The following is a 20239-nucleotide window of genomic DNA, read 5'->3' as shown; positions in this document are numbered from 1 at the left end:
GCACTGTGGATAAAGGGGAACCAATGGATGTACTGTACTTAGATTTCCAGAAGGCATTTGATAAAATGCCACATCAAAGGCTATTGTGGAAAATAAAAGCTCATGGTGAAGGGAGGTAACATTTTGGCATGGATAGAAGATTGGCTAGCTAACAGGAAACAGAGTAGACATAAAAGAGCCTTTTTCTGGTTGGCAAGATAAAACGAATTGCGTGCCACAGGGATCAGTGCTGGGACCTCAACTTTTTACAATTTATCTGAGTGACTTGGATGAAGGGACAGAAGGTATGGTTGCTAAATTTGCTGATGATATAAAGACAGGTAGGAAAGTAAGATATGAAGAGGACATAAGGACACTACAAAGTGACAAAGATAGGTTAAGTGAGTAGGCAAAGATCTGGCAAACAGAGTATAATGTGGGAAAATGTGAAATTGTCCATTTTGGCAGGAAAAATACAAAAGAAGCACATTATCTAAATGGTGAGAGATTGCAGAGCTCTGAGATGCAGAGAGATCTAGGTGTCCTACTGCATGAATTTCAATAAGTTAATATGCAGGTACAGCAAGTAATTAGAAAAGCTAATAGAATTGTACAGTTTATTGCAAGGGGAATTGAAGACAAAAGTAGGTAGATTATGCTTCAGTTATATAGGGCATTGGTGAGACACATCTTGGGTACTGTGTATGGTATTGGTCTCCTTATTTAAGGAAGGATTTAATTGTGTTGGAAGCAGTGCAGAGAAGGTTTATTAGACGAATACCTGGAATGGACAAGTTGTCTTATGAGGAAAGGTTGGACAGGCTAGGCTTGTATCTACAGGAGTTTAGAAGAGTGACTTGATTGAAACATATAAGATCCTGAGGGATTTTGACAGGGTCGATGTGGAAAGGATTTTTTCTGTTGTGGGAGAAACTAGACCTAAGGATCACTGTTTAAAAATAAGGGGTTGTCCATTTAAGACAGAGATGAGGAGAATTTTTTTCTCTCAGAGGGTTCTGAGTTTTGCCTGATTACCTTCAATTTTGCCAAGTGCCCTGCTATATCGCCTTTATAATAGCTTCTAACATTTTCCCTATGACAGACATTAACTAACTAGCCTGTAGTTTCCTGCTTTCTGCCTCCCTCCTGAAAACATTCTATGAATTTCTCACCTAGGCTACCTTTCAGTGTTCAGATGAAGAGTCATATGGACTCGAAACATTAATTGTATTCCTCTCCGCAGATGATGTGACCTGCTGAGTTTTTCCAGCTATTTTTGTTTTTGTTTCAGATTTCCAGCATCTGCAGTATTTTGCTTTTACCTTTGCCCATCTGATTTTTCAGTCAAAGGAATAAAGAAGATTGAAAAGAAGACATATAACAAGGATAAATTTCAAGGCAAGCATCTTAAGAACATTGTTAAATCAATTATTAGATCTTATAGGTCTGTAGACAGTAAAGAAAGAGACATTCCTGACAAGGAAAACAAAGTTGAAGTTGATCTTAATGTTTGAAGGAGTAATGGATGGAGGTTCTTTGCTAAGATCGTTAAGATTAGAGTTGGAGAAAAAACGTGGGTTAAAATAACGTTCTTTCTCTTTAGAAGAATTAATAACATAGGATTCACAAAAATTATGAGAAACAGATTTGGTTTATTATGGTAAGTTAGGGAAGCAGATGGTTTCTTTCTAATAGATATTCAATTTGATTTTGCTGACAATAAATTTGAAATATGGACAATTATTATTGGTAGTTCAATAGAGACAATTGATGAATTTAGTGCTGTGAAGGAAAGACATTTATAGCCACAGCAGATATGTCTGATGATGAAAATTAGCTAAGGCAAACAGTTGAGATGTCAAAGTGAACATACACACATAGCCTATTTTGGATTGCAAGTTAGAGTGGGAAGTGTAATGGAAATTGGAAGGGAGAAGATGATTCAGCTAATGTACTGAGCAATGATGACACTATTGGAATGATTATCTGGAAAATGGCATGCTTCTGATGTTAGGAAGCTAAATTGAGAGGCATGTGAGAAATGATTGGGTCACTGATATAAATGACTGGGTTGCTGATATTAATGATGGTATCTTGTTAATATAACTCACTCCCAAACAGTCAGCATCAGGAGTTCCTCCAAGTCAAATATCAGAATGATGTCTTCATTGTTTGAAAAGAATTCTCATGATAAATCAACAGAAGGATTGAAAAATAAAACAAAAAGGGAGGTCAAGTTAATAACATTTTGATGTATGCTCTTTAATTAAAATCATGCAATACTCTTGCAGCACAGGGGTAGGGTATGGTGATCTTCTGTTCAGAGCAAGGGGAAAGAAAGAAAACTTTTTCTATGTTAGTTCAGCATCCAAATTCCTTTCTAGACCAGGAAACCTTGGGAAAGAGTATTGGGAATACTCACTTGCGGTCAGGTGGAAAAACAGCACTTTTTACATTCATTAGGGGAATTTCAGGGATAAACATCAACATTTGTACTGTGTTTTTTGACAGTGATATTACAAATATTGGACTGAAGGTCAGGCTTTGATGATGAGGCTTGGCTGTGATGCTCCATATGGTGGGATAGCACTTCTCCACTTACTGTTTAGACTCATTTGGGTCAGCAAAGAGTCGAACCAAACTAGGTGGCCCAGGAAGATAAACGTAATGCAGTTTTAAAGAGCTAAATGGCTTGTTCCTGTGTTGTAACATTCTGTGATTGAGTTCTGAGGGACTGCTATACTGCAACCATACCTCAGCAAAGGTCAGAGCATTCAGGTGAAGAAAACCTGAGCAACAAATTTACCTAACTTGGCTTCCAAAACGGGAGTGTTCTCTCTCACATTTTAGAGTTGCAGCATCAAGTAATAGTCTGATATTGATATGTACCAGCAATCCCTAACAAGTTCCCAATTGCAGTTGCACTGAACATCTATCAGACAGTTGCGAAGGAAGGTAATTTTCTGTGCAGTTGTGAGGGAAAAGAAGGGGAATCACCATCAACTATCAGTCAAACAAAGGTAAACAACACACAAGATCCAAACAAAGTGATGAAAACACAATATCTTATAAAACAAGGAATCTTATTAATAGCAATATTTAAAATAGCGTCTGCTCTTTGTCCTGTGTTCCATGTGGTGGGTGAAATGGCTCCTGCCCTAAAACCTTTACTTAAATATGATGACACATGACTATGGCAATCCACAGCATACAAAAATATTTATCCAAACATCCCCCTTTTCATAAAAAAGGATGCATGCACTATCATTTGCAAGTTACTCCATATACATAACTCATAAGGCAAATATCACACATGAACAAAAATCTGTTTTTTCTATTCTGTTCCAATTTCATCTGTCCCTACATGCACATTGCACACGTAGACCACAAGTGTTCAGGTCTTTCTGTGGGACACATGCGAGTTGTTGTTAGCTGTTCATCTGATATTTGTTAGGTCCTGGGAAGATGTTGCTGCTCTGGGGAATGTCACTGCTGTGGTGAGTATTGCTGCTGTGGAACTTGTTGCTGCTGATGCATTGCATTTGTTGAGAAACAGTTGAGCTCTGGGTCTGACGGCCGTTCAGTTCCTTGCTCAGTAGGTGAAATCAAATCTGTTTCATCAGCTGCTGTGAGGGAGCAGCCTCTCTGGTTGCACATAGGTGTCAGTGGTTGCGATGACAGAGTTGGTCCTTCATTTTCACTGTGTACAATTGAAGTCACAACTTCTCTACACAAGTTCCAAGTTACCACATGGGTTGTCTTTTGTTGAGAGCATTGAATATTTGCAGTCTGACTGGATCTCCAAATCTCAACTCTGGCAATGATGTGGAAGCTTTATCAAAGTGAAATTTGGCTTTTTGTGATTTAACTTTGATCTTGTCACTCTCTACTGTTACTACTTCTGGCTTCAGTAGTTTTTTAGCTATTGGAAGAGTAGTCTGAGCATGGCATGACATTAGTTGCTGGACTGAATTACTTTCCATGCCTTCAATAGGTGTATATCTCCACGCTAAGAGTGCCTCCACATCTGTGCTGGATCTGGTTGATTCTTTGATGATCCCTTTGGCAATTTTTTAAGGCGGCCTTAGTCTTTCAATTTGACTGGGGATAGTGTGGAGAGGATGTGTAGTGCTGAATTTGCCAATCATTCGTGAAGTGTCTGAATTCTTCACATGTGAACGGAGGGCCATTGTTGCTTATCACAATATCAGGAATGTTATGATGATTGAAGAGTGATTTCAGGCATTCTACAATCTCACTGGCAGTTGGTGACATCAGTTGGTCTAACTCCCAATATTCTGAATAGTAGCCGACTGTGATGAGGTAGTCAGTCCCAGTGAGAGGGAAGAGATCTACTCCAAGCTTCATCTGTGGTGTCTGGGATCTCATGAATTATGAGTGGCTCTTTAGGTTGCTTAGCTTGATCTTCATTACAAGCACTACACTGGCCAATGTGATCCTTAATCTCATTGCTTATGTTTAGCCAGTATAGCACTTCTCTTGCCTTCCTTGCACTAGACTTGATTCCTTAAGACTTGCATGGATACACTTCAACATCTATTTTCTCACCTCTTTATAGATAATGACCCAATCCCTTTCTACAAGATGCCACTTTGGGCAATCACTTCACCTCTGTATGCCCAATATTATCTTATAGCATCAGGTATGTCCTTGATGCTTTCAGGCCATCCTTTCATCACAACTTCCTGCAGCACTTGGAGAGTTGCATCTCATTGTGTAGTTTGCTTGATGTGATCAAAACACTTATCTGTCAGGATCTGTTCAGCAGTCAATGGCTTGGCGCAATGCAAAACACTGCAAGTCTCTTTTGGTACATGAGTGTTACCAGTCCAAGCTTTTAACTTCTTTCACCTGAGATGAAGGGATTTTGCTTAGTGTCTAAAGCCTGGAACTGCAGATCTCTTTTCTTCCCATTGTGCTGGACTCTCAGCTTAGTTTGTCCATTTTCAGTGAGCATCGCTCCATCATAGGGGCTTCAACTTTATCTTTGATGACTTCATTTTTGGGTCACCATCTTGAGCAACTTCACACAAGTCTGTGATGCTCATGATGTTGCACATAGCACCGGTGTTTATCTGACACTTCACATTAACATGATGCTCACCCTCTGCAGTCACCATTCCAACTGTAACAAACCATTTTTTACCTAGGGATTAGAACACACCAACCTGATTTCAGGTTTAGGGTGATTTGTCACAATCATCATTCAACATCTTTTCAGCAGCCATCTTTATAGGCTTACTTTCCTTCTTCCAGCAAAACACTTGCATGCAAAGTGGTTCAGCTTCTTGCAGTTAGAGCACGGCTTTCCCTATGCTGGACATGCTTTCTTTTCCTTCTTGTAGTTTTCCCCACAGTATTTACATCCATACTCTGGCCTTGATCTTTCTGCTGGCCCTTCTGTAGCTTGTCCTTCCTTTTCTTCATTGACTTGTGCTGTCTCTCAGGTGAGTGTGAAGCCTCTTAGTTCTCCTTAATACTCTTCAGCTGATAACCAGCCGCCTCAGAGCTTCTGTATGTGTCAATAACTTTCTCGAGAGTAATTTCCTCTTTTCTCAGCAGGCATGCTCTCACAAACTTTGAGGGTAAACTAGCAAGTAATATAAAAAGGGACAGTAAGAGCTTCTTTAAATATATAACAAGGAAGAGAGAGGCCAAGGTGAACATTGGCCCCAGAGAGACTGAGGCTGGGGAAATAATAATGGGGAACCAGGAAATGGCACAGGAGTTGAATAAATACTTTGCTTCAACCTTCACGGTAGAAGATACTAATAGCATTCCAAAAATACTAAATAATCAAAGGGCAAAAGCGGGGAGGGGGAGGAGGAAATAAATAGATTGACTATCACTACAGAAGAAATACCAGGGAAACTAATGGGGCTAAATGCCGTAAAGTGGACTGCAGCAGTTCAAGAAGGCAGCTCACCACCACCTTCTCAAGGGCAACTAGGGATGGGCAATAAATGCTGGCCCAGCCAGTGATGCTCACGTTCCGTGAATGAATAAAAAAAAAGTCCCTTGGACCTGATGGGTTGCATCCTAGGGTATTAAAGGAAGTAGTTACAGAGATAGTGGATGCACTGGTAGTAATCTTCCAAGAATCCTTAGATTCTGGAAAAGTCCCAGAGGATTGAAAACCTAACAATGTAACACCCATATTCAAAAAGGGAAGGAGACAAAAAAACAGATAACTATTGGCCAGTTAGCTTAACATCTGTCATTGGGAAAATGTTGGAGTCTATTGTAAAGGATATAATAACAGAACATTTAGAAATACATAATATAATCAGAGTCAACATGGCTTCATGAAGGGGAAATCATGCCTGACAAATTTATTAGAATCCTTTGAGGAGGTAACAACCAGGATAGATAAAGGGGAACCAGTAGATGTAATGTATTTGGATTTCCAAAAGATGTTCGATAAGGTACTGTACATAAGGCTTTTTAATAAGATAAGAGCCCATGGTGTTGGGGATAGTATATCAGCATAGATAGAGGATTGACTAACTAATAGAAGACAGAGAGTTGGGATAAAGGGGGCATTTTCAGGATGGCAACCTGTAACTTGTAGAGTGCCACAGGGATCAGTGCTGGGGCCCACAATTATTTACAATATACATTAATGACTTGGATGAGGGAAGTGAATGTACTACCGTCAAGTTTGCGGTTGACACAAAAATATGTGGGAAGGCAAGTGGTGAGGATGACACAAAGAGTCTACAGCGGGGTATAGACAGGTTATGTGAGTGGGCAAAAACTTGGCAGATGGAATATAATATGGCAAAATGTGAGGTTATGCATCTTGGCAGAAAGAATAGAGGAGCTGAATATTATTTAAACGGGGAAAGACTACAGAAAGCTGCAGCACAGAGCGATTTGGGGGTCCTTGTGCACGAATCCCAAAAAGTTAGCATACAAGTTCAGCAGGTAATAAGGAAGGTTTTTATTTCAAAGGGAATGCAGTATAAAAATAGGGAAGTCTTGCTAAAACTATACAAGGCACTAGTTAGACCATACCTAGAATACTGTGAACAGTTTTGGTCCCCTTATCTAAGGAAAGATATACTGGATTTGGAAGCAGACCAAGGAAGATTCACTAGGTTGATCCCGGGTATGAAGGGATTTTCTTATGAGGAGAGATTGAGTAGGTTAGCCCTGCACTCATTGGAGTTTAGAAGAATGAGAGGCAACCTTATTGAAACATTTAAGACTCTTAGGGGGCTTGACAGGGTAGATGCTGAGAGGCTGTTTCCCTTTCTGGGAGAGTCTAGGACCAGAGGGCATAACCTCAGAGTAAGGGGTCGCCCATTTAAGACAGAGATGAGGAGGATCATCTCCTCATGATGATGAGGAGAACTGTGGAATTCTTTACTGCAGAGGGCTGTAGAGGCTGGTTCATTAAATATATTCAAGGCTGAGATAGACAGATTTTTAATCAGTGAGGGAATCAAGGGTTATGGGGAAAAAGCAGGAAAGTGAGGATTATCAGATTAGCCATGATCTCATTGAATGGCAAAGCAGACTCGATGCGCCGAATGGCCTATTTCTGCTCCTATGTCTTATGGTCTTACAGCAGGCTCTCTTGTTCCTAAGACAATCTTATCTCAGATAAAATCATCCTTCAGTTGCCCAACTCTCAAGATTCAGCTAGATATGTTGGCGCAGTCACATACTGATCAATATTCACCCACTCTTCTTGAGTTCTAGTGTTAAACACATAGTGTTCATAAATAATATTAGTACAGGGCTTAAAGTGGGTCTTCAAGGCCTCCAAAGTTTCACAAGACTGGTTTTTCTGCTCCTCAGTGAGGTCTAGGGTGCAATAGAGCTTGTAGCACTCCTTCGTCATCACTGATAACAGAGTTACTACTCTTATCTGTTCAGGTTTTTCATGTTCAACTCTGTGGCAACCTCATTATTTCGCCATTGAGACTGGAAGAATTGCCAATTCTCTCTCAAATCTCTCTTCATATCCCTCAGAGTACATACTCGAACATTTAAAGCCATAATGACTCACCCAGCTGGCTATTCTCTATGTCTTGCACAAAGTTGCAGATCGTAGTTTAGTTATTCCCTTGTTTTGTTACATCTGCTGGCTCCCTTACAACTATCAAAATCCGATTGCGCACTTCTAACACCATGTTCCATGTGGTGGGTAAAATAGCTACTGCCCTAAAACCTCTATTTACATATGATGACAGCAGAGGTCACATGACTATAGCAACCCACAGTGTACAAAGGTATTTACCCAAACATCCTGTAAGGTTGCACAACATAGAGTATCATTATTGGATGACTCCATTTCACATCAGTGATGACACATAGAAAATTTAGAAGTAAAAGAAGTCAGGATAATTTACATTGGCAGAGATTAATTGATTTATGTTGCAGCCATAATAATACAAGTGTTGATCCAAAATCTCAACATACAGAGACTGACTTAAAACCATGTTACATTGGTGAAACATAATACTTTACCATTAGGATCAGATCCATCTTATAGAAGTTTCTTTCAGATTGCTTGCTGACAATTTTTCTTTGGAAAAATGCCACAGCAATATTAATCTGACACTCAACTGCTTGCATGTGAGTGAGTGACCACACAGTGAGAATGATTTTCATTTCAAGCAAGACAGAACTGGGCATACAACCCAGGCCCACACAGGGAGAGCAGCTCCCCCTCCTACCTGGGAATGCATACTTCCACCATCCTGTTTGCATTTCAAGTTAATTGCACTATTGTCTGGACTTTTAATAGTACTCCATGATACACTGCCAGTGATATTTGGAAGCATTTTTTAGACATTCTGTCAGACAAAGTCTGTCATTGCTTGCTTTTTAAACTTAGGCTTTATCTTCCTGGAAATTTTAAGATGCCCATTTATGCAGACAATGCGCTGTCTGTTCCATTAATATCTGAGAAGTGGATTTTTTAAATTTTGGGCTCATCAAGGTGAGGGCTGACGGGAAATGGGACTCCTTCTCAATTCCAGTATCCAGTGTCAGCATCAAGCTTTCCTGGTCAAGTGTAGCATAAGTTAGATTCTGAGAAAAGCGCATGTCAGCTCTTCCCCAGAGGCAGCTCACAGATGAGGCAAGTGAGGCACTGTCACACCTAGAATCATGTGTGCATACATGCATGTGCAGTTGGTGCATAGGAGTCCTGGCTCCAGCTCTGATTGAGCAATGCAAGGAAGGCAGTGCAGGTCATGGTTAAAGGACAGAACTGTATGAGGGCTGTTTATTAAAACAAACAGCTCCTTCCTGTATAGGCCAGCAATTGGAGACGGTGCAGCATGATGCCAGCTGCTTATATAAGAACCGATGATCTATATCAAAGAACTGCCGCGTATCATAAGTATGAAGTTTACCAACTTTGTTCAGAGTAGACTGCCCAGTGTGGCACTGAGTCATACAAAGCTGGAAAACATCAGCTTTGAGCGTTACTTGAACTTAGCTGGGGCAATGGCACCTGTACTTCATGTGGCCTTAGCGTTCAAGAGAGGAGAGATGAAATCAGCCAGCATTTCCATTCCTGATTGCTACAAGGAAAATGCATGTGCATGGACATTAGGAGTGAACAGGCTTTGCACCCAGCTCTGATGGCCCCCTTAGAAGTCAAACTGCTTTCCATCACTGGCAGTCTAAGCTCAGGCATGAAGAATGCCCACTAGGGTGGCACAGAAATACTGGTAGTACCTGTGAAACTATATTCCAGCAGGGGTTAAAAAAGGTCCAAGGGATAGGCCAGAAATTTATAGGCTGGTCAGTCTGACATCAGTGGTGGGCAAATTAATGGAATCAATTCTGAGAGACAGGATAAACTGTACGGATTGATCAGGGATAGGCAGCATGGGTTTGTTAAGGGAAGATTGTGTCTTGCCAACTTAATAGAATTTTTTGAGGAAGCAATGAGGGTTGATGAGGGTAATGCAGTGGATGTTGTCTACATGGATCTTAGTAAGGCATTTGACAAGATCCCACATGACAGACTTGTCAGAAAAACTGACATCCCATGGGACAAGGGGAAGGTGGCAAATTGAATCTAAAATTGGCTCATTGACAGGAAACAAAGGGCATTGGTCGATGGATGTTTTTGTGAATGGAAAGTGGTTTCCAGTGGCATTTCACAGGGCTCAGCATTGGTGCCCTTGCTATTTATTGTATATACTAATGATTTGGAATTAAACAATGTAAGGCATGATTGGGAAATTTGCAGATGACACAAAAATTGGCTGCATAGTTGTGAATGAAAAGGATAGCTGTTGTCTCCAGAATTATATCAATGGTTTGGCTGAGTGGGCGGAAAAGTGGAAAATGAAATTCAATCCAGAGAAGTGTGAGTTAATGCGTTTGAGGAGGGCAGACAAAGCAAGGGAATAAATGGGAGGGCATTGAGAGGGGTTGAGGAAGTGAGAGACTTTGGAGTGCATGTCCACGGGACCCTGAAGGTTGCAGGACAGGTGGATAAGGTGGTAAAGAAAGCATATGGAATTATTTCCTTTATTGGAAGAGGTATTGAACACAAAATCGGGACGTAATGCTGGAATTGTATAAAACGCTGGTTAGGCCATAGCTAGCATATTGTGTACAGTTCTGGTCACCACATTACAGGAAGGATGTAATTGCTCTGGAGAGAGTACAGAGGACATTTACAAGAATGTTGCCAGGACTTGAAAATTGCAGCTGTGAGGAAAGATTGGCTAGGCCAGGATTGTTTCCTTGGAACAGAGGAGGCTGATGGATGACCTAATTGAGGTGTACAAAATTATGAGGGGAGTAGATAGGGTAGACAGGAAAGACTTTTTCCCTCTAGCTGAGTGGTCAATTACCAGAGGGCATAGATTTAAGGTGATTGGTCGAAGGATTAGAGGGGACATGAGGAAAAACTTTTTCACGCAGAGGGTGGTGGGCGATTAGAATTCACTGCCTAAATCGATGGTTGAGGCTGAAATGCTCAACTCATTTAAAAGATACTTGGATCTGCATGTAACCTGCAAGGCTACAGACCAGGTGCTGGAAAGTGGCATTAAAAATGAGGGGCTAGCTTCCTTTTTCTCTTTTATGGCCGGCACAGACACGGTGGGCTGAATGGCTGGCCCCTTTCTGCGCTGTAACTTTTCTATGGTTCTATGGGTCAGTGATTTCAGGTATAGAGGGAAGAAAGTTGAAACAGAACCCATAAAACAGTCCAATCTCTCCAAGATGCTGCAGAGTACTGCCAGCACAATGCCTTACAGAGGGTTATTTTCAAGGTAATCAAGATGACAATTTCATTAACAAAGCCAATCCATTCCATCACACTTATTGTGTTCAATAAGTATATATCAAGCTGATATTAATTAATTTGTTATAGAGCTTACATCATATATTTAAAGTTCTGAGTGATGTGGTGGATAATTTATTAAGTGACTGATAATCAACATTGTTATCTTTTAAATTATTTTCCCATTGTTTTATGTTGATTTATATGGTGATGAGTATCATTTAACACAGCATAAAGCCGATAATTTGTGACAAACACCCTAAATTTTTGGGCACTGACATCTGCAACTTACCACCCTCTGGAAATGCTGAACACTTCCAAGTTGTGACTAACCAGCATTAAGTAGACCTCAAACAATTTAGAGAGGCCTTCTCACCCATGCAGTGCTCCTGGCACACAGCATCCATTCACAATTTGGGAAAGCCTGAAAGACCTTTCAAAACTGACCCAGTTGTCCTCCCTTGTTACAGGGTCAAACTTTCTTTTTTGTTACTTTTTTTTGTCCTTTAATGGGCAAATACTAGCAACAGCATCTTTGTGAAAGAAAAATCAGAACTGGTAAATTTCAGGCAAACAGCAGCTTTTTACCTGTTGCTGGTGCCCAACATTCCTGCTCTCAACCCACACTGTGATCCCAGTATATCAAGGGCAGAATTTTCCCCCCATTGGGGGAGGGAAGTTCAGGAGCGGGCGCATGGAGGCACGCCTCCAATCGGCGCCTCCAATCGGCGCCCCCAATCGGGGCCATGCCGCCATTTTACATGGGCGGACCAATTAAGGCCTGCCCAGCATGATATCTGCAAGGAAGCGCTGTGCGCTCCCTGTGCAGGTGAGGGGGATTCCCTGAGTCGAGATTGCGCTCAGGGAGATCGGCTCCACAATAAAAAACGTTAAGAACAGAGAAAAAAAATTTTCCTGACATGTCCCCTCATGTGACACTGTCACATGAGTTGGGACACGTCCATCACTTTTAGTTACACTTTTATTAAATTTTTAAAAACATACATGACATCTGATCCCACCCGTCGATGAGGTTTCATGCTTTTTCCAAGGCCCGCCAGGGCGCCCGGCCTGCTCACCAACCTTAAGGTTAGATGGGCAGGTCCACTAATTACGTTAATTACTTTGTCAATGGCCTCAATGGCGTCATCCCACGTTGGCGAGCGGACCCCGCACCCCACTCACCGACCTCTATATCCTGACCCGTGTATTGTGCACTGCTAGCACCACTGAAATATTTAAACTGATCTTGTGTTGTTCTGTGCTATACCAGTAGTGCATTATCTGCCCAATTTGAATTTGGCATGTGCATGTGTATCCGGCATTGTGAATTTTGTAGATGCTAGCATAACATTGTATAATTTCTAAAGTATCTTTAGCCGCCTCATACCTTTAGTCAGTGATGCTGGCTAAGTGAGGAAATATTCCTACTTTGCCTTGGTATTTCTCCAGCCTAGACGGAGTCTGACATCACCCATTCTAACTAATATATATCCCACATATTTTATCCACATATGCGGTAGGTTTCAAGACAATCATTTCTGATATTCTTCCATAGGGACACTATTGTTGGTTTTATCAAAGCACTCTGGAAAATTATGAGACATTCTTCTGTCAAGGTGTTACTACCAATAGTTTAAAAAGCTAGAAACCATCATCAAATTATCACTCAAACCAGCTAGGCCAAAGAATTGAGTTGAAAATGATCAGATGTTGATTAAATACTGCAAATGATCAAGTGAAAAAAATGATGGATCCACATAGATCAGTGTTGTCCAATACGCTTGTCAGTTGCCATGTGGCAAACCAGCCAGAGATGTGGCCAATTGATGCTGTTCATTTTTAGAGCCACACAATACTGAATTGTGTTAAAGTTGCATCAATAGGTACGAGGATGGGTATCTCTCCCCAGACCACTTGAGCAAGTAAGAATCAACCATGTTGCTGTTAAGCTCGCTATGAAGTGCAATAAAAACAGGGCAAGCCTTCAGGACAGCAGTCTGATTGCTCTCAAAACTTTTGGGAGGAACCTAGTGTCAAAGGGGATGGTAACTGAAGAACTTGATTTTGTTTAGCTGACAGTTGGCAGTCTTCACAAAACAGTTGTGGTGTGTGAGTGATGGACAGCACTTGCATGGCTGCCAATGAGGGTTGAAATGTACGATTTTGGCAAGCTGGGGTAATGCAGCAACAACCAAATATGTTCAGCCTTTATCTTAATAGATCTGTTGAAATGGGCACATGAAAGGAATAGGGTGCGATTAGTGTAAAAGGAGAGATTAAACGAGGTTGGCCATGAGTCAAAGATCTATTAAATGTCTGGATGCTGTGTTCAGAAATGGTACATGACAGAGCATAAGCAAGGTAAGGGTCAGGGCGCAGAAGCTAATATGTAGAAATCTGTCAATTCCTTCCCTTCCCTGAGTCTTGTACTGCATTGATTCTGATTAATTAGAGACAGTTTACTTTTGAAAATGTCTGATTTTTTAAAGAATAAACTGCAGCACACTATCAGAAACAGAACACTTCAGTTAACAGATTGTCACCACCCTTTACGAGTGTATGCAACAGGCTTGCTTTGTGGGACCGTGTTTTTGCAAAACCCGTTTTGAAGTTGCTCTCCAAGCTCCGGCAGTGAGTGTATCAATCTTGATTGATTTAAAACCTCAAACCTATTTTCAAAAGATTGTGCATGTATTTTAATATTGCATTTATTCTGTGCCATGTGGGAATATGGTAATCTGATCGCAACAAGTTTGGCGAGCATTGAAATCCTATTGGACAACACTTCAAGTCTTTCAATATAATCAGATATTGCCCTTTAGTGTTCACATAACTTGTAACTTTTTGCAATAAACACATGGAGCAATTTTCACCGAATATTTGAAGGGCTAAAGAGTGAAAAAGTAGTCAAGATAGGGTCTTAAGCTGAAATGCTAGTTTAACCCATGTTTAGTGCAAGATGCCTCTTTGGTAAAGGAGTTGAAACAGTTACTTCAAGTAGGAAGGGTTGCTCGGAGTCTCATTAAACAGCTGGTTGCTACTTAAAGTGCCTGCTAGCACTCATTAAAGAGGCGCATGGCATTTAATGGCTAGTGCTTCAACTAATGCCCTCTCCTAACAGCGACCAACAGTTTGGGAATAAACACAGCATTGATATTGATTTCAAGCGCTACTTAAAGGGATACTCACCACTTAATGGGATACTCACCATTTCATGGTCATTGCTGCTGGAGCTGTGAAGAGGATGTCTGATACACAGCAGGAGACATTCTGGGATACTTTGTCAAGACTCCGCCAACAGTTGAGCAAGATTTATTCCGGAAATTCTTTGAGGACTTCACCTAAAAAGAGTAAGTGCTGTGCTACTCCACCTTATTGGACACCTTGTAGGAGTCACCAGGAGAAAGGGAGTGCTTGGTCATTGGTTTCTTGCTAGAGATCCCCCCTTGACCTGGATGAGGAATGGGAGGAGGCATGAGGCCAGTCAGAGCAGCACCAGCTGCTGCATGAGAAAGGGACAGGAGGATGAGGTGATCAAGGTGGCATCCCTCCCACTGTGGGTGCAGGACACCCCTCTCTTTTGGACCCCTTCACCAGGATGTCGGAGAACCGATGCCCACTCCTTGGCTCCTGAACCATCCTGAAATGTGCACTGTGTGCCAGTCAGCGCTCCCTACACCTTCAGTGTAAGTGGGTGTGAGGAGCCCACATACACTATTCCACAAAAAATGTGTTTTATCAGCACCTTAGTGCTAAACCTGCAGGTTGCTGGTTAGCACCTTTGGGCAAGTTCAAATTATGGCAATCAGCAGTTAGGACCAATATTGTGTGCTAGATCTGGACTTTCAAACAGGCTAGTCTTATTTGCACCGTACCTATTTCCTGCTCATTTTCATCCTTCGGCTAAAGTAACTCCCACTGCATTTTGCACAGAGAAATGGGCCCAAAATCCATGTATGTATTACATGAATGCAAAAGCTTTTAACAACCAAGAAGGGAAATGCATATTAAATGTAGTGTATGTTACAGATGATGATTACAATGGTGCAACTCAGCTATGGTGGGGGAATTCCTCAGGATTTGTTTTGTTTGAATTACGGCAGAATCCCTCCCTTTACATGCATAAACTGGAATTTTACCAGGCTTATGGGGACGGGTTGGGGGAGGGAAAGCTGGCAAAATGGAGCAGGAAGGTATTGGGGGAGACGAGACATCTTCCCACCACCATGTCATCTTGCCAGCAGCAGGAAAGTTGGCAGGACGGCTGCCTGCTGGGAGCCCAATAAACCCACTAAAGTGGCCAGCCAAGGGCTACTTCCTGCCTTTGCGGGCATTTTGCACATATTGCGGAGGGAGAGAGCCATGGCCTCATGGGGAAAGCCCCAGTGAAACCTGGCAACCTCTGAGTGGGTTCTGGGGTGGGGGGGTGGAGCACAGTGAACAAGGGGAAGCCCTCCTCTTTTCGTGCCCCATGGCCCACAGAAGGGCCCCTATGGTGTCTCCTGTGTCTCAAGGCCCCCAGCCTGTCACATGATCACGGTAGCTTGCCTGCCTGGGCTCGGTGTCCCCCAACCCCACTTACCACTTTTTGAAGGCACCCAACCATCATCTTGCAGTTGCAGCCTCAGCAATGGCCACTATGGTGGTGGTGCTACTGAGGATGCTGAGATGCCAGGTCCTCTCATTGGGCAACTTGGGAGATCCCCAATTAATTGGCCATTGCCCGGAATTTGACTTCCCAGGTCCTGCTGCTGACTGAAGTGGGGGTCATCTCCCACTTTCGGCTCTGGTGGCAGATCTTCTGCTGCCTGCATAAAATCCTACCCAGTGCTTTCCCTGCATTGCCGATGAAGCAACGGCAATGGAACAGGAATAGCTCTGAGGAATTTCCCAGCCAAAGTTTTTACTTTCGACGCAGTGGGAAAGTGACTGAAGGGAGGACAGAAGCCATATTTTTAAATGCAGGAACAGGATGGGAAAAAAAAAATAACACACATAACACAAAACACTCATTTCTTACCTTTGGTTTGTATGCATTCAGCATGGACATTTCAACATTTTGCCCTCGTACAGGTTTCGGCTGTCGCTGGATAACAGGTGTTGATGACTTTTGATTATTACGACAAATACAGATAAAGAAGAACAAGAGAGCAATTGCCAGGGGAATTGTCACACTAGGGACCAGGATGTAAAGGATCTCCATCTTGTTGTTCTCTTTGGAGTCTGGTTTGCAAAGAAAAAAATAATCTTAGCCCCTTAATAATAAGACACAACACAGCACACCTCAGTAAGAAAGAAGAAAGAACCTTCATTTATGCAACACTTCTCATGACTTGGGAAATCCCGAAGTCTTCCACACCCAATGGAGTACGTTTGAAGTGTAATGCTGTTGTGATTTAGGAAAATGTGGCAGCCAATTTGTGCACACCCAAGGTCCCACAAACAACAATCAGATAAATTACCAGATAACCTATTTAAGTGATGTTGGTTGTTGGCAAGGACACCAGAATAACTTCCCTACTCTTCTTCAAATCATGCAATGGGATTGTTTATATCCACCTGTAGGGATAGCCAGGGCCACAGTTTGCCTCTGCCAAAACATGGCACATCAAACCGGCCAGCAATCCTTCAGTATGTTATCGAAGTCAGCCTAGTTCATGCGCTTACATCTCTGGCCTGTGTTTTGAAACCCCAACCTACTGACTCAGAGGCAAGATTGCTCCCACCAAGCCAAGGCCGATGTTTGGGTAACAAAGCATAACCAACACAAGTAAGAAGACACAACACTCCAATGTGCTTCAAAAGTACAACACAACATTCCCAAAGTACTTCAGCATAAAAATAGAATGTTGCTCAGTAAAAAAACATGCATGAACTGCAGGAATGGAGTGTCATGCTTTTTAGTAAAAAAAAACTATGGTGAACTTCAACATTTCACTAATGTTACAAAATGCAATACCATCTTATAAGAGCATAACACACCTCAATAATAAAGTACAATTTACTTAATTTTAAAGTACAATGCATTTTAATAAAAAGTAAAAAAATATTTCAGCTATAAAATTGTTTTCTATATTGTAAAATACAATAACTATTGGTTTTCAACAGTGACCTGATTTCAGTGGCAATAAGATTATAGATATTATTACTCATCCTGTGATACCCTTAATTTTAGGGTTCACTTTCAAAAAAAGCTCAACAGGTGATCCTTCTTGCACATCCATTCTCTGTTAAATTTTTCTTGTCTGTCTCTATTTTATCAATACTTCTATGGCAATTGCTCCCCCAAACTTTCCTGTATTATTCCTCCTGTATCTCAAAGATACTATCCTGTAGACTGTTGCTGCTCATTGCATATTCCTGGTACCACCCTACGCTTGGACTTCTGCTTTCTCAGGGCCCTCAAGACGGTGGAACACTCGGCTTTGCTTCCTTTTACAACATCCAAGTTTTGAAGGCCCAGATTTAATATTGCCTGACCATTGATTTAACTTATCTTCTGCTTTTGTAATATAGTTGTCCTGAACTAGAGATCGTGACCCTCACCGATATTTCTCAATTCGAAAAAGGGTAAAAGTACAGTATATTGACCCAACGCATTATATCTCGTCCCCCTTCAGAAATTTCAATAGATGGTCCTTACCACACAGTGGAATTTCGCACAACTCCAATTTCACAGACTCATCTAGAGTGAAGCACCACGGAGCATCCTTGTGATTCCCTGGATTCCGGCAATATGAGTGGCCACCATTGAGTTCAGGATATTTAACCGCAGTGTAAGAATGACTGTGTGGATACTGGGAGTTCCATGGCTGACACTGTCGGCCTGATTTGGTTACACTCACAGTGCCCCGGTAATCAATACCGCTAATATTAAAACATTTGTGATCTGCGGGAGAAAAATAAGCACACTGTACAGAAACAGTAGCCTGGTAGTACAGAGCTTGAATATTGATGAAAAGAGAGACATTAAACATTTTGTCATCAGGGCAAACACAAGAATGCCAAATTTCAAACGATCAAACAATTTATACTAGAGGAGAAAAGGGTGCTGATTTGTTGGCAAGTCGACTCTGGTTGGCCGAGGCACTGCCACTGAGAAAGCAATGGGGAACTACAGGCTCCCCAAGCTCCCAGATAATTCAAAAAGATACAATGATTAAACATCTTTCTTTTGTTTGCACTGAATGGGTCTCTGCATATGAATGTATATTGTTTCTAGCAAGCGTAACTGAGCCATGTTATGAGCTTGACTGATTATCTTAAACTATCTCTGTGACAATGCCTCAGCCAATCAGGGTCAACTTGCCAACCAATCAACACCCCTTTTCTCCTGTGGTGTAAATTGTTGTAATTGTTTGAAATTTGGCATCTTGTGTTTGTCCTGAGGAGTGCAAGATGAAGAGCTTTGGCAACATGTCTCTCTTTTCAGCAATATACAATGTAGAAATACCATTCAGCAGGAAGATTAAACAAAATTAGGAGTTTTTTGATGGTTGAATTAGATTTCCTAGCAAGTACCCAAGTCATAAACTAGGAAAGTTTCAGGTTCTGTTCTTAATTTGTGTTGAGTGAGTGAGCAGAGCTCAGCCAGAGCCACCTGTGGAGCACTAATTGGCCACTGCAGCCCTGGGTTAGAAACAGACGAATGAGCTGGGGTTCATACTGTTGATAACATTACAGCAGCCCTTGCTGGAAAAATATGTATCTGGATGTTGGGTAAACAAAGAATCAGGCTCAGCTGTGATGCCCTTTGTGGTCAAACAGTTTGTTGACATTCATTACAATACATGAAGAATGGTGGCCAATTGCTGCCTATGGAACCATATCTCACCAAGGAATCAAAGCTTTTAAGAAGGGAGAAAATAGGCAAGAAAGTAAACATGGTACTTGTAATTGTGATTTGTCAATAGCCATTTTTATATTAGCCAAGAAAAACTGTTGTGCTGCACCAATATCTTCCCTTGTTTGAAAGCAGTTGGCAAGCTATTTGACCATGAAAGCTGAGTCTGACTCCCCAGTTGTTCAGTAGCTGATTGCACCACGTGCTACCTGAGCTATGTACACCAGGACTGCCCCAAGGTCTCTGCTCAGTTAACTGACCTTAGCTTAGGCAGTGGTATGGAAATTATTGCCCTGGTTTATAGATTGCCCTGGGTAGAGATGAGGGGAAAGAAGTTAATCAGGATTTTTGCTGCTGATTGTAATGCTGCTCTGCTGGTAGTATATCCGATGTCCATGCATGTAACTTTCAGGTGTAACTGTTGCAGCCCCCATGGTGGAGTAGTTCTGTTAGAATTACACTGATCATTCATGAAGAACAGTGAGTGTAAGGAGATAATTACTCACAATCATGAAATTATTCTTTGGCATCAGATACTGCCTTCAGTAAAGAGGGAAAGGAGTGTGAAAAACATTTTCATAGCAACCTCTTAGACTGCAGGACTGACTAATACTCTCTTTCAATCGAAGAACACATCCTTACTTACTCTTATTGATGGGTTCTGCCATAGGAATTCCAATGCGCATGCAGTTTGCCGCCTCTGGACTGTCGGGCATGGGGAGATCTTCACAGTTTGGCAGCTTCAATCTCATTAGGATCAAAGGATTTGACCTGGCGAAAATATATTCTGTCTTGCAAAGGTCATTTTCCAGGATTTCACACTCATCTCTGCAAAGGTCACGAGGTTTGGGTACTGACGAGGTATCATCGCAATAAGGAAAAGCAAAGTGGCACAGCGAAGGGATGGCAAACTGGGAACAACGATCTGTTAGGTGATTTGAGGTTCCAATCATCGTGAAAGCAGCTACAGTATAAATGAGCAAGATTATTAACTTGCTTAGAACTTTAAATTGTTCCAATTTTCCAAATCAGTAGCAATAATTATACCAAATAAAACTACCTGACTCAGCTCAATTTAGCTTTAGGGAATAATCAAAGTTACAGAGATTCTTTAACTAATTCCATCA

General features: G+C 41.6%; 1 protein-coding gene across 4 annotated transcripts in view; it reads right to left on the bottom strand.

Moving 5' to 3' along the window:
* The window catches only part of ror1 (receptor tyrosine kinase-like orphan receptor 1), a 358323-nt gene that overhangs the window by 10172 nt on the left and 327912 nt on the right, over positions 1–20239 (bottom strand). For 3 of the 4 annotated variants that reach the window (XM_041208398.1, XM_041208399.1, XM_041208402.1), the window contains 3 exons: positions 19759–20076; positions 17913–18158; positions 16290–16492 (listed from right to left, as the gene is read on the bottom strand). In XM_041208398.1, coding sequence (XP_041064332.1) covers positions 16290–16492; positions 17913–18158; positions 19759–20076 — 767 coding nt within the window. The remainder of the gene's footprint in view (positions 1–16289; positions 16493–17912; positions 18159–19758; positions 20077–20239) is intronic. The other variant, XM_041208401.1, reaches the window with a different exon arrangement.

This window comes from Carcharodon carcharias, chromosome 16, assembly GCF_017639515.1.
Source record: "Carcharodon carcharias isolate sCarCar2 chromosome 16, sCarCar2.pri, whole genome shotgun sequence".
NCBI classification, from domain to species: domain Eukaryota; kingdom Metazoa; phylum Chordata; class Chondrichthyes; order Lamniformes; family Lamnidae; genus Carcharodon; species Carcharodon carcharias.
Note: the sequence above shows the minus strand (reverse complement) of the source record. Positions and strands in the feature narration are given on the sequence as shown.